The sequence below is a fragment of the Lynx rufus genome, unplaced genomic scaffold, assembly GCF_022079265.1.
Source record: "Lynx rufus isolate CCGP_SWC_20201006 ecotype Redwood Valley unplaced genomic scaffold, mLynRuf1.p SCAF_21, whole genome shotgun sequence".
NCBI classification, from domain to species: Eukaryota; Metazoa; Chordata; class Mammalia; order Carnivora; family Felidae; genus Lynx; species Lynx rufus.
The window spans coordinates 7,736,804-7,750,224 of record NW_025814836.1 but is presented as its reverse complement, the minus strand read 5'-3'; the positions used below and the strand labels follow the sequence as shown (position 1 = coordinate 7,750,224).

At 49.6% G+C, this 13,421-nt stretch overlaps 1 protein-coding gene across 2 annotated transcripts in view; it reads left to right on the top strand.

Annotated features, from left to right (window-relative positions):
* ENTREP2 (endosomal transmembrane epsin interactor 2) overlaps positions 1-13,421 on the top strand; it is a 461,086-nt gene that overhangs the window by 441,278 nt on the left and 6,387 nt on the right. For both annotated transcript variants that reach the window (XM_047086771.1, XM_047086770.1), the window contains 3 exons: positions 1,503-1,663; positions 2,274-2,409; positions 10,823-10,898. In XM_047086771.1, the coding sequence (XP_046942727.1) occupies positions 1,503-1,663; positions 2,274-2,409; positions 10,823-10,898 (373 nt within the window). The remainder of the gene's footprint in view (positions 1-1,502; positions 1,664-2,273; positions 2,410-10,822; positions 10,899-13,421) is intronic.

The window sequence follows — 13,421 nt, the reverse complement described above, 5'->3', positions numbered from 1 at the left end:
AATAAATGGAAAGCTAGGCAGAGGCAGAGTTCTTTTTGCTTAAGAGATTTTACTTCAGTTTGCTCAAGCAGCATCTCAGTTTTAAGGTTGCCTCACAGAATGTTCTGGAGTTCATCAAGGATTATTTTCCCTCAAAGCAGTGTTTTTACAAAGTTTATGAATTCCCTAGGACTGCAAAACACTCATCGATACTCTGTGTCCAAAGGGATCCATAATGAAATATTTGAGAAATGTTCCACTAATGATTTGGGGGTGCCTGTGTGGCTCAGTCAGTTAAGTGTCCAACTCTTGGTTTTGGCTCAGGTCATGATCTCACAGTTTCATGAGTTCAAGCCCCATGTCAGGCTCTGCACTGATGGCACAGAGCATGCTTGGGATTCTCTCTCTCTCCCTCTTTTTCTGGCCCTCCCTGCACTTGCACTGTCTCTGTCTCTCTCAAAATAAATAAATAAACTTTTAAAGTGGGGGGGGGGCGCACTGGTGCAGACCTTCTCAGGGCCTTTAACACTGTAATATACATTATAGGGCTCCAAGAAGGGAGTACAATATGTGGCATTTCCCAGTACTTGTTTTTTTTTTTTTTTTTTTTTTTTTTTTTTTTTTTTTTTTTTTTTTTGCTGCAGGAATTTGGGAGGGGGTGGAGAAGAACATCTTGAGAGTTTGGTGTTTTCTCATGAATGAACTTCGGGAAGTACTGTCTTAAATCGTGGACCTTAGGCACCATTTTTGACTACAGGTTTTAGTTAGTATAATCTGAAGAGAAAGAGTTAGTGGTGGGGATAGAATTAAAGACTTCCTAGATTGGAGGTGCCAGGGTGGCTCAGTCAGTTAAGTGTCTGATTCTTAATTTTAGCTCAGGCCATAATCTCAGTGTGTAGGTTTGAGCCCCGTGTCAGTCTCTGCACTGAAAACACAGAGCCTGCTTGGGATTCTCTCTCTTCCTCTCTCTTAAAATAAATAAACAAACATATGTAAGAGAAAAACAAAAAACAAAACAAAACAAAACAAAAAGACTTCCCTGGGGGCATCTGGGTGGCTCAGTTGGTTGAGCATCTGACTTCAGCTGAGGTCATAGTCTTGAGGTTCCTGGGTTCCAGCCCTGCATTGGGCTTTGTGCTGACAACTCAGAGCCTAGAGACTGCTTCGGATTCTGTGTCTCCCTCTCTTTCTGCCCCTCCCCTGCTCACATTCTCTTTCCCTCTCTCTCTCTCTCTCTCTCAAAAATAAATAAACGTTAAAAAAAAAAAGACTTCCCAGACTGTGTTTTTCCTTAGAACAGAGGCATTCTGCATAGCAGTGTAAGAAACAAAGCCTAATGAAGCTTTGGAGGCGAGGCGTTCCTCACGGAGCCATCATTTTAAAGTGTGTGTTTCGCCGTCACAGCCCGACGGTTTAAATTACATAAGTTCCAAACAGATCATTAAAGCTTATGTGTAATTAGCTTAATTAGACACAAGCCACACAAGATGTCCCAAATAACTGTGAATCTCTCTGTTTTCCAGTTCCTTCCACAAAGGGCGCATTCCGCCAGCCCTGCCTGCGTGACCCCCCATGGCACCGTTCTCCACCAGACCCTGGACTTCGATGAGTTCATCCCCCCTCTCCCACCTCCACCTTATTACCCTCCAGAGTACACCTGTACTCCCACAGCCGAGGCCCACAGGTGGGTCTTTCCGGAGATGGTGGTGGTGACTTGTATTGACACCAGGAAGATAGGAGGCAGTCTGGGAGGTGGGACTGGCAGGAGCCACACTCATTTTCAGTGGGGCAGTTGAGCCAAGGAGAGCAACCATACGAAAGCATGTTTGACTAGAGGGCAGAGCGCGAGCAGGGAAAGAGCTCGAACCCTGGCTTAGATAGAACATGTCTACTGGGTATCGCTGCTGTGCAACAAAAGAGAACCTAGCCCTACCTGAGTGGCTCTATTATGTTCTCATGAAACGCAAAACTGCTATTGAGTAGTGGCCATTAACATAACATGTAAAATGTAATTAAAGATTTAATCGGCTCTGTGATTATTTTCATTTTAATGGACAGGGCCATAGAGTTTATTGAAAATGGCGATATCTTTCCAGAAAAAAAAAAAAAAAGAAAAAAGAAAGAAAACACAAGAGTTAAAACTGCCTAGCAAATTAGACTTTTATTTCACAAGCACGATGAGTAATTGACCAGGGGAAACCCTGACAAGTGACGTGCTGATTGCCTTGAGAGAAATGTCAGCCATCCAGGCTCCTTCCCCCAGGAGTGACAGTGCAATGGTTCTGTCTTTTCAGGGGCCTTCACTTGGACTTTGCTCCCTCTCCATTCAGCACTTTGTATGATGTTGCCATCAACAGCCCCGGCCTGCTGTACCCCGCCGAGCTCCCCCCACCCTACGAGGCCGTGGTGGGCCCGACTGCCACCAGCCAGGTGAGGCCCAGGCCCCAGACAAGCCAGTTTCCTGTACTAAGGCCTGCTCCTTGCATTTGGTTTTCTAATGTTCTATTTATTTTTAAGAGGGCACAAGTCGAGGAGGGGCAGAGAGAGGGGGATAGAGGATCTGAAGCGGGTTCTGGCACTGACAGCAGCGGGCCCGATGTGGGGCTCAAACTCATGAACCACAAGCCGAGGTCAGACACTCAACTGACCGAGCCACCCAGGTGCCCCTGCTTCTTGCATTTGTATTTCTCTCTAAGCCTTAGAGCAAACCTGTGGTCTTATCAACGCTCGTGAAGAGCAGGCAACAGCCTCAGGGAGTAGAACCTACAGAGGCCCCACCCCAGGCCTGGAGATGCCACCCCAATATTTGTGCACTGCCCCCTTGGCTCTTGTCAGATGCATGTGAGCTAGTGTGACTGGGGACACAGTGCCGAAGGAGCTGGTACAGATTCAAACGCATGAGCAGGGACAGAGCTCAGGCCGTGAACCAAGAACCCAGGGGACTCTGGCCTGTTCCAGCTGCATGCGTCTGTCACTGTCTCCTGGGAGGTGAGAAAGCAGTGCTGGATCCCTGGTCCTGTCTGAGGCCTGGCAGCTACAGGCCAGGGAAGTGCCAGAGCCGCAGGTAGGAGTAGCTGGCTTTCTCTGAGCTGGGCAATCCAGGTGTTCCCACAACCTCCGGGTGTCTGACCCACAACAGGCACACACTGGGGATGTGTTGGTGGAGCCTCAGTTTCTTCATCTGTAAAATGGAGATCATAACAGTACCAAGCACATGGGGTGGAACGGGATGTTTGTAATAGACCCAGCACAGTGTTTGACATAGAGTGGGCTCTGATTTGCAAAAGCCAGTTGCCCTTTTCAATGGCATCATCCTCATCATGGTTATCATCACATGTGTCGCTCCTGAATATCCAAGGCCCCTAGCCAGGGAGGAGAGATGTGAACACTCAGAAGGTCACACAGCACCCGTGTGTGGGACAGGCTGTGGGGAGGCCACAGGTTTAGGGGTGCACATGGGGAGCACAGCAGTCCAGCAGAGAACGGGCACATGCAGGGGAGCTGAGAAATCCTGCCAAGAATGGGGGCTGCAGCCTGTTCTGGGCCCCGAGCCCCAGGCAGAGGAGAGTGGGCAAAACCATGACCAGGAGCAACCACAGGGCACCAAGACACAGTCCTGGGCCCGTCCGGATGCACGCACCTTTGGGCTTCTCCCCTGGCATCCCAAGTCACCTGCCAGGAAGTGGTGCCAGACTCAGACCTGGCCCAGACCTTCTGTGTCCTCACAGCCCCTTTGAGATCTGGAGCCCACATGGTGAGAAGGCCAGGAGGCAGTGCCTGTTCTCTTCTGGGCCACCCCCTGGGGAGCTTCTGGCCCTCAGGGACCTCTGGGGGTGCAAACCTAAAATGGCTGTTCAGACTCAGCCTCCACAAGCTTCCGGAGATAATTGCACCCACAGGGGAGACCACATTCTGCAGGCTGGGTGTTGTGGGACAGAAAGGGAAGGTAAGACCTGTCCACCTCTGTGCCCAGTGGGACCTTGGCTACATGGTTTTTGCAAGAAGGATTCTCCGCGAGGGTCACTTGCGCGGGTCTGCTCAGCCCATCCCCAGCCCACCCTTGCAGAGGTGACAGCCTGGCCAGCTGAGCCTCTGAGTCTCCCGTCTCTGCCTACTCTCGCCCTGAAATGTCCTGGCCCAGCTCACCAGGCTGCAGACAGCAAACAGGGACTCGGCCAAGGACTCTTGGCCTTTTTTCTGTCCACAGATGTGTAGGAACCGCCTGAGGTCCGGGTGCAGAGGCGGAGGGGAGGGGATTCATTAGTGAGGGGGCAAAGTGTGACTGAAATCTCATTTCTAAACTTACAATGATTGAAATCCTCTTGAATTTTTTAAAAATCTGAGTGGAGAATTCTATCTTTCCAAAATGATTTCTTTTCTTCTTGATGATAAAAATAATTCAAATCAATGTTATCAATGGCAACTGTGTCCTGTGAAGAGAGTCAGAAGTACTCTGAGGGGAGCCCCCGTGCACTGCTGGAGGGTGCTGAAAAGGGGCATCCAATCCATTTTTGGGGGACCCGGGGAGCCTCTATGAGCTGAAGGCTCAGGCTGAGTGGGGTGGCAGGTGGCTAGGCTCACAAGGAGGGACCACGCAGCATGCGTATCCTCAAAACACAAAGCCACTCAGGATGAGTCTGAAATGAGTGCAACATGGGTGGAGGGTGACCTCAGTGAGGCTGGTTGGATTCTGGGGCCATCAGGACATCCAAGCAAGTGTATATGAGATGATAGGGTCTATGGCTTGGAGCCTTGGAGAGATCAGAGTTAGCCACAGAGGTGGTCACCAAGTCAGGGAACCAAGTGGGGAGAGCTCTATGGAATAATAATACTTTGGGGTGCTAGAGAAAGAGGCTCCCCCAGCACAGGCTGCAGAGTAGAAAGACGGCCTGGACTCACAGACACATGGTTCAGGAAGGGAGAGAGGGGCCAAGTGCTGCCCAGAGACGGGGAAGGGCTGACCCTGGTCCCCCGCTGGCTCACCATCCAGAGATTACTGGTGACTGTGGCAGGAGCAGCTGCAATGGGGCAGTGGGGCAGGTGCCAGCATTGGCTAGAGGCAGGGATGGGACGTGGGGAGGTGTAGCAGTGGTCTGTCCCCATGGTTTTTGGATTCCAGTGGGCATCCCAGGCTTGTCAATCAAATACAGATGGCTGAGCCCACCCCAGAGTTTCTGAGTCCATAGTTGGGGAAGGGGAACCTGCCAAGAATTTGCATTCCGGGGGTTTCTGGGTGGCTCAGTCGGTTCAGTGTCTGACTCTTGATTTCAGCTCAGGTCAGGATCTCAGGGTTGTGAGCTCAAGCCCCATGTTGGGCTGTGTGCTGATAACACAGAGCCTGGTTGGGATTCTCTGTCTCTGTCTCTGTCTCTCTCTCTCTCTCTGTCTGTCTCTGTCTCTCTCTCTGTCTCTCTCTGCTTCTCCCCTGCTCTCACTCTCTCCCTCTCTCAAAATAAATAAATAAACTTAAAAAAAAAAAAGAATCTGCATTCCTACCTAAGTTCCAGCTCCTGCTGCTGTGTTCTTCTAGGGACATGCTTTGGGAACGGGAGTGGATCACTCTTGTGAGATGCTTGGCAAAGAGGAGAGAAGATAGGAGATAGTTAGGGAGACTGTGGGCATAGGGCATGAGGATGTTACCAAAGGGACGTGGAAGGGTCCAGACAGTGGGAGCACCTGAGCCGAGGTTGGGGAGGGAAGTCCCTCAAAGGCGGAAGGGGGATGCTGAGCCAGCCTCAGATGGTCTGCTCTGCCCTGTAACCAGCAGGGGCACCAGGCAGGGCAGCAGATGGGCCTGGAAACCCCAGCAAGCCCACAGAGGTGTGTGATTCTCCATGGCTGCCTTGGGGAGAAGGAGGAACTCTGCCACCACCCCCCAGCTGCTGCCAGTTGCCATCACAGAATTTGAGCTCCGTCCTAGGGCCGAACTTCGGCCTGCCCATCTGTCCTCCCATTTGTGAATGGTTACTCCCATTTCTAGAAGAGAAAATGCCACAGAAGGGTGAGTGACTGTGCACACTGCCCTGTAGAGAGCAGCAGGACTTCTCAGAGCCCTTTGCTTCTCAATCCTGATGACAGGGAACACCCACCCCCAACAACACTCCTCATGATGAGTGTGGAATGCCCACCTCCAAGCCTGTCAGGGACCCTGGATGCTGGAAAGTGGCCTCTGCATTTGGGTGTGACATTCGATGCACACCATACTGACATACCAGAAGGCTATTGAGCAGTGTTTTATCGCTGATTTACTCTTTTTTCTGAAGCGTATAGAATACAGATCTTCCTTGACTTACAGTGGGATTTTCAATCCAAGAAACCCATGTGCTTTGAAAATATCCTTAATACCCCTAACCTACCGAACATCGTAGCTGAGCCCAGCCCAACTTAAGTGTGCTCACAACACTTCCATTAGCCTGCAGTGGAGCAAAACCATCTAATACAAAGCCTATATTTTTAAAAATATTTATTTATTTATTTATTTATTTATTTATTTATTTATTTAGAGAGAGCAAGGAGGGGGCACAGAGAGAGGGAGAGAGAGAATCCCAGAGAGAGAATCTGCACTGTTAGCACAGAGCCCAACATGGGGCTTGAACCCATGAACTATGAGATCATGACTTGAGCCAAAACCAAGAGTTGGATGCTTAACTGACTGAGCCAACCAGGCACCCCACAAAGCCTATGTTATAATAAAGTGTTGACTATCTCGTGTAATTTATGGAACACTGTACTGAAAGCAAAGAACAGAATGGTTTTGTGGGTGCAGAATGGTTTTGTGAGGGTGTCTGTTGTTTACCCAGTCGAGTGGCTGCCTGGGAGCTGTGGCCACCCACCTCTGCCCAGCATCATGAGAGAGTACCATACTGCATATCACTATCCTGGGGGAAAAAAATCCAAAGTCAAAACTCAAAGTACAATTTCTTTCTAACTGAGCATGTATCATTTCTGTACCATCGTAAAGCCAAAAAATCCTAAGTCAAACCATCATAAGTTGGAGACCGTTTGTATGGGGGAGGATAATACTGGTTCTAATATGACACCGTTCTCCAAAACTATTGAGAATTCTCTAAATGGAGATTTCTTTCACATGATTTTGGTGAGAAAATCCTTAAGGGCAAAGGAAGGCCTGTCTCCTATTGCGTTGGCTCAGAACCCACCAGCTTACAAGTGCCTGCACAAACATTTTGTGTGCAAGAAGTACGTGTCTGAATGGCCTTTCTCTGCGCTGGCTCTTCGGGGAGGGGGGCAGCATCTGGTGATTACGGGGCCACTGCAATGCTCCCCTCAAGGGGAAGCCTGTGCCTTGCTGGGCCCATTCTCTTTGACCCTGTGGTCTGGCAGCACTTTTCAATTCCACAGACACCTCTAGGAGTCTAGAAGCCAATGAAACTCGTTCCCATCCACAGAGGGAAGGCTGCGCCAGCCAGCTGCCCCCTCCCCTGGGGCAGTTCCCCCACCTGAGGACAGCAAGGAGCTGCCCCCGCTTTACGGCACAATCCTTTGTCACAGGGCAAGGCAGAGGTTAATTACTTCCCCTTATGGACAAACAGCACATAAATTGTCTATCAGTACTCGTTTGGGTAAAGAGAGGAAGACAGACTGACAGAGGAGCAAAGCAGGCATTGTGTGGGCTCTGGACAGGCGGCAGGAGGCCGCTCCTTTGGGAGAACTTTTTGATGCGGGAAGGAAAAGCTCCCTTGACTGAGCACATTCATTCTGACCCATTCACTCTCCTGGATCGGCCACAGGCACGTTCTGTTCTCTGTTTGCAATGTCCTTCTCTTTCCCATGGCTTAAGACCGTACCTTGAGGGCAAGATCAGAAGGAGTGCATTTCTTTCTATAGCCAGAAAGTTACTGAGAATTTGCCAGTGTGCTATTCCTGTGGATGACAAGCTTACATTTCCAAGGACCATGGAAAACTGTGCTGTATTCTATAGAACACAGAGCCATGAACTGAACAGAATCCCTTCCTTGTGGGACTCACAGGCTGGCATGGTAACAGGACGGCCTCCAATGAACTTTGCTGGGACTTCAGGGGAAAAAGGTAGAGTGGGATTGGCATGTGAACAATGGAAAAGGTCTCCAAGGTGCAGTGTAGACAAACACAGTGCTGCGACAGCCTGGGACCCGGCTGGGGAGCTTAGGGTAATGAAGGAGGTTCATTGACATCATTCGGGTACAGATTTCATGACCCTGCATGTCAAACTATAGCAGTGCCTTTGACGAGTTTGACATTTGGAGTTGACACGATCCAGCGGCACCTTGGGAATTTGAATTTGGTGGCAGTCTGGCGAGAAGGAGGGCAGCCTGAGGTACGAGGCTAGAAATGCTGAGGCAATGGACACAGGAGAAGCGCAGCCAACCACAAGTCCTAGAAGTCAGTATTTATATTTTCAAACAAAATCACTTTTGCATTTCAAAATCTGTAAGCAAAGTAGCTTCAAAGATTGCCTTGGGTCACTAGGCTAAAATCTTAATTCACATTTTCTGTGATTACAGCCAATTGCCCCCAAAGAACAGCTCTTTATAGTTCTGATACTAGCTGGTTGACCTGACCCAGGAGTGGGGAATTTGCTACCAGAAATAGGGGAGAGTTTTCACGTGGTGTGTCTTAGCCACAGAGCTTCCCAAAACAAAGGGACATGAGGAGATGCGGCTTATTTGCATAAATGCCAACTGACTTTTTAATCACAACTGGTCAATATAACGTGTCTGGGAACAAAGAAATGCAGCCTCTGAGTGTCCCATGTGAGGCCATACACACAGCATCTCCTCTCAGTGGCCCTCTCCTGCAAGAGCTGTGTTATAAACTTTTATTGCTAAACTAGAGTTTCACTTTAAATTCTGTGCCACAAGTATGTTTCTTCTCCACCCTTTTCCGCCGCCCTTATATTTAATCGAAAATGCCGTGTGAACCTCACAGATATTTCCTCCACAGCTTTCATGTGGCAAGGTGGCGTTGGCCATGAGGGAAGGCCAAATTCAAATTAAACCCTTGACACCCTGCTTACCAGATGTGATAGATACACTGCCAGGAGCTGTCTCCTCTCAAAACCAGATTTGACCGGGAGCCAGAGGGAAGCCAGTGATGCTTCTATGAAATATGAAATGAATCCAATTTCCTCCTGACCTTGTCCCACGGCGCATTTTATTCCTCTTGTTTTATTTATATTTTTTTATTACCAGAAGCTTTTCTTCAGGCATCAGGCCTCCAAGTTACCACCCATCCCTGAAAAATTTAAAAAAAAAAAATGTTAAGGGTCAGGAGGAGTATGGAAGGAAACGCACCTTGAGGATATTGTTCCTTTTTGTGTGATTTCGCAGAATATTCTCAACCGAGATTTCCAACATTGGTTGTAGGCATAGAGTGATTTCAGTGAAAAGGAAGGTGAGTGTTGGTGGCCGTGTGAGTCTCCCTCCCCCGATTCCCTCCCCAGCAGAACGGGATTGTGCTGAGGAAGGAAAATAGTGCATGCAGTATTACACATGGGTGGGATCAAAGGGGACATTTAGGCAGCTCTGGTTCTTCCCCGCAAGTGCGGTTCTTGCCCCCCCAAACCCTGTCGCACATTCCCTGCCCCCGGGGGCACGGTTCACCTGTTTTGTGTTCGTGAGAGGCCTGCAGCCTGGTTGAAAGAGCCGAAGGTGATCAGCTGTCTGATTGAAGTAACAGGAGACAAGGGAGGCAGAGATGTAATTACCTGAGCTGGAATGGGACAAAGCTGCAGGGGACCCCCTGAACTTCCCAGGCCTCCCCCTGAGCTCATTATTTGCAAGCAAGTCCCCAAAGCAATTCTGAAATAATACAAGGATTCAAAAATCATTTTCTGAGATAGCACAGGGGCACATGTATGTGGTATTTGTGACACCCAGACACATGGCCCATGTGGGACCATTGTGCCCTACAGTAGGGGTGGAACAGATGTGGTCACAGTGGGAACCTAGTGTGTGAGCAGAAGATGGGCAAGTGAAGACAGGGCAAGAGGGCAGATGTGCCCTACCCTCACCCAGCCAAGGAGGCCTGGTCTTCCCTGCTTGTCCTCCCGATGGCCTCTCTGGGCTGAATGATCTATTTGAGAAGAAATCTGCAAGAGCATGATAACTTCCAACATGATGCAAGCTTCACAGCCACTCAACACAACAGGACAGGACAGTATGCCCAGGGCCACGGGGCCTGCGCTCAACCCGGCACATGGCCTGAGTGGATCTGGACCTTGAACCCAAGCTTGGACAGGGAGGAAAGCCTTCTGAGTAACCTCTTGATTCCATCTGCAGAAGGCAGGAGGGAAATGGGGCAAGTACACACTATGGGGGAGTGTGAGAGCTCACCGAGGCCAAAACTATCTACTAAATGTGCCAAGCCGTGCTGGCCCAGAGCATTACAGGTCTCTTGACTGTCCCCCTGTGGCTTGATTCTTCCTGGTGTGGAATCGGGGAAAAGAGTTGTTGGGAGGAAGGGGTTAGAAGTGAGGCCAGGGGCTCTCCTACCTCCTGCAGTGACTCTGGAGGATCCTATGTGGCCTCTTTCGGTCCCAAAGAGTGCTCCCTAGAAGTGGAAGGTGAGTGGGCTGAGGGTGGCTGGTGACTGGCCCTGGTAGGCTCTTGGGGACTGCTTGGCACTCTGATTTCAGAAAGAGAAACAGGCTTTGGCCTTGGCAGCAACCCCCTGGCCTTGGCATCCTCACAGCCTGACTCCATAAATTTAGGGGAGAATGGCAGACGTGTAAGTCCATGTCACTTAGTACTTCTTTCTAGAAGATGAGCTCTGAAGTCAGCCTTGATTTCTGGAGTCTGTTGTGCTGCGCCCTTCAAACTACCTGATGACCCGTTTCTTGCTGTAGCTCACGAGTGTAGATCAGCCGGCGACTGAGCCCAGCCCCGGGGACCCAGATGCCACTGCTGGCTTCAGCACACAAGGTAATCTTACCCTTTTGATCATTTGAAATAAGCTTATACTTCTCAAAGCATGTTTCCTTCCCTCCTACTTCCTTCTCTCCTCCTTCCTGCAACTGCCTTCCCACCATTTCTTACTCTTTAAGGGGATAGAATTTGCTACAGCTTCTGCTGTTTAGTACCATATTAGTTCTCCACAGTTCCTCCCTTACTGGCAGCAGTAGTAAGTCAGTACACCTGGGGGATCTCATGCTTTCTCTGGTGGGATTTGCCCCCGTCGACTCCAGCGCCTTTCTCCTCGACTTGAGGGATATGGGTTTGAAGGAGTGCTTGACTCAGTCTGGGATGGACCCTTCCCTGAGCAAAAACTGTACCAAGCTCACATCCACTGGGCTCCTCCCTCAGGAAGGGGCCAGGCCTGGGCCCCTGGGCCTCTGGGCCCACTGGCTTTGAGGACACTGGGGAAAGGACACTACCAGTTGTGTCCTAGAAGGCATTGAAGGAAAAATGTGGAAGGTCCGATCTCAGATGTGGGGTGGGAGCCACAAGGCAAAGCCAGAGGTGAGGAGGTAGTTGAGGTGTCAGGAGAGCAGACAAGCCTGAGTAGCAGAGGGACACATGGATGAGGGTTGGGTGTTTCCATCTTCTTTGGGTCCCCAGGTGGACTCATGGGGGCAGGTTTGTTCAGAGACAGAACTCAGCTAATTCGTGAGAGGACTAAGGGTCTCAGGAAGGACACCCATTATAGTCCCAGGGATGTCTGCCCTTGACCCCAACTCTTAGTTAACATCTGAGAAATATGAAGGGGCCATCCTTCTGTGAGGATGCCTCTGGGTTGTAGGAAGCCTGGTCTCTGCAGTTGTGGGATTTGGAAGTGACCTTGTCCTTTACCTGGTGGCTCCAAGCAGTCATCAAAAGCTGTGTCTAAGAGGTGGTGTCCTGTGACCTTCCTAGAGACTACTTCAGGGCACAGTGTGTCTCAGTCCCCCAGTGCATTCTAGACTTTGGGCTGAGGGGGCTCCCCCTTCTCCATTCCAGCCCCATCACTCCTGAAAACACAAGTTCTGGAGGAAAACAGACTTTCTGGTTGGAAAGGTCGAGCAGCCTGGTGGCTCCTGGAGTCCAGGGCAGATAGTGATGAACAGAGGAGTCAGGAATTCATCCGGGCTAGGCCTTCCTCACTGATCAGGCTCCAGACAGTTAACTGGGCTTGACTGAGAAGCTCGGGGCTGCTTCCAGCACCGACTCCTGGCAGAGGGGCCAGGCCTCTGTGGGCAGGAATATATGGAGAAGTATTGACAGAGGCTCATGGGATGGCAGGCCAAGCAGGATTCACTGTAGAAAAGATGCCCCCCCCCCACACTGGGTAATTTCTGTATGGGCTGAGGTTGAGGTCAATGTCATTTTTGGGGCTATGCATATCCAACTGTCCCAGATCATTTATTGCTTTTGTACCTTTGTCAAAACCCAGCTGGACATAATGGCATGGGTCTATTTCTGGGCCCTCTTATCCTGTTCCATTAATCTGTGTGTCTGTCCCTCCGCCACTAGAACCCTCTCCTGATGACTGTTGCTCTGTGGTGAGCCTTAATATCAGGCAAGCCCGACCTCTGCTTTGCTTTTCTTTGTCAAGATTGTTCTAGGTACTCTAGGGTCTATGTATTTCCATGTCAATTTTAGAATCCACTTGTCTGTATCTATAAAAACTCTAGCTGGGAATTTAATAGGAATTTCATTCAATTTGGGGGGGGCGGTATTTATTGTTTGAGAGAGAGACAGACGACAGAGCATGAGCAGGGGAGGGATAGAAAGAGGAGGAAACACAGAATCCAAAGCAGGCTCCAGGCTCCCAGCTGTCACCACAGAGCCCAACAGGTGGCTTGAACTCACCAATCATGAGATCGTGACCTGAGCTGAAGTTGAACGCTCAACAGACTGAGCCACCCAGGTGCCCCGGAATTGCATTCAACCTGTAGAGCAATTTGGGTAGAATTGCTATCCCTGCAAAGCTGAACATTCTTGTGTAGGAACATAGTACGTCTGTCTCTCTGTTTATCTGGATCTTCTTTGATTTCTTTCATCAGTATTTTATCATTTTCAGAATACAGATCCTGAGCATGTTTTGTTAAGGGCATACTTAGGAATTTCATTTTCTGTGGAGCAGCTGTAAATGGTATTCTGTTTTTACTTTTGGTTTCTGCCTGCTCATGGTTAGTACATGTGCCCAACCATGGGACAGATGTGATTCATTCTTGTGTGATTTCTCTTGCATCCTACAACGTTGTCGGACTCACAAATTTAGCTCTAAAAATTTTTGAGGGGGGGTGGGTGGGAGGGAGATAAATGCTAGTATTATTTTTCACCTATTGAAATAAAATAGTAATGGGGATATGGATGCTGGCAAGGCCGCAGGCAGGTGCTTTACCCAGCCCTGACTGGCAGCTTGGAACTCAACCCTTTTGACAGAGCATCTTGATAAAGAGCCATAAAATGTTTATGCCATTAGATGTGGTGATCACACTTCTAGAACTGCCCGAGGGGAATAAT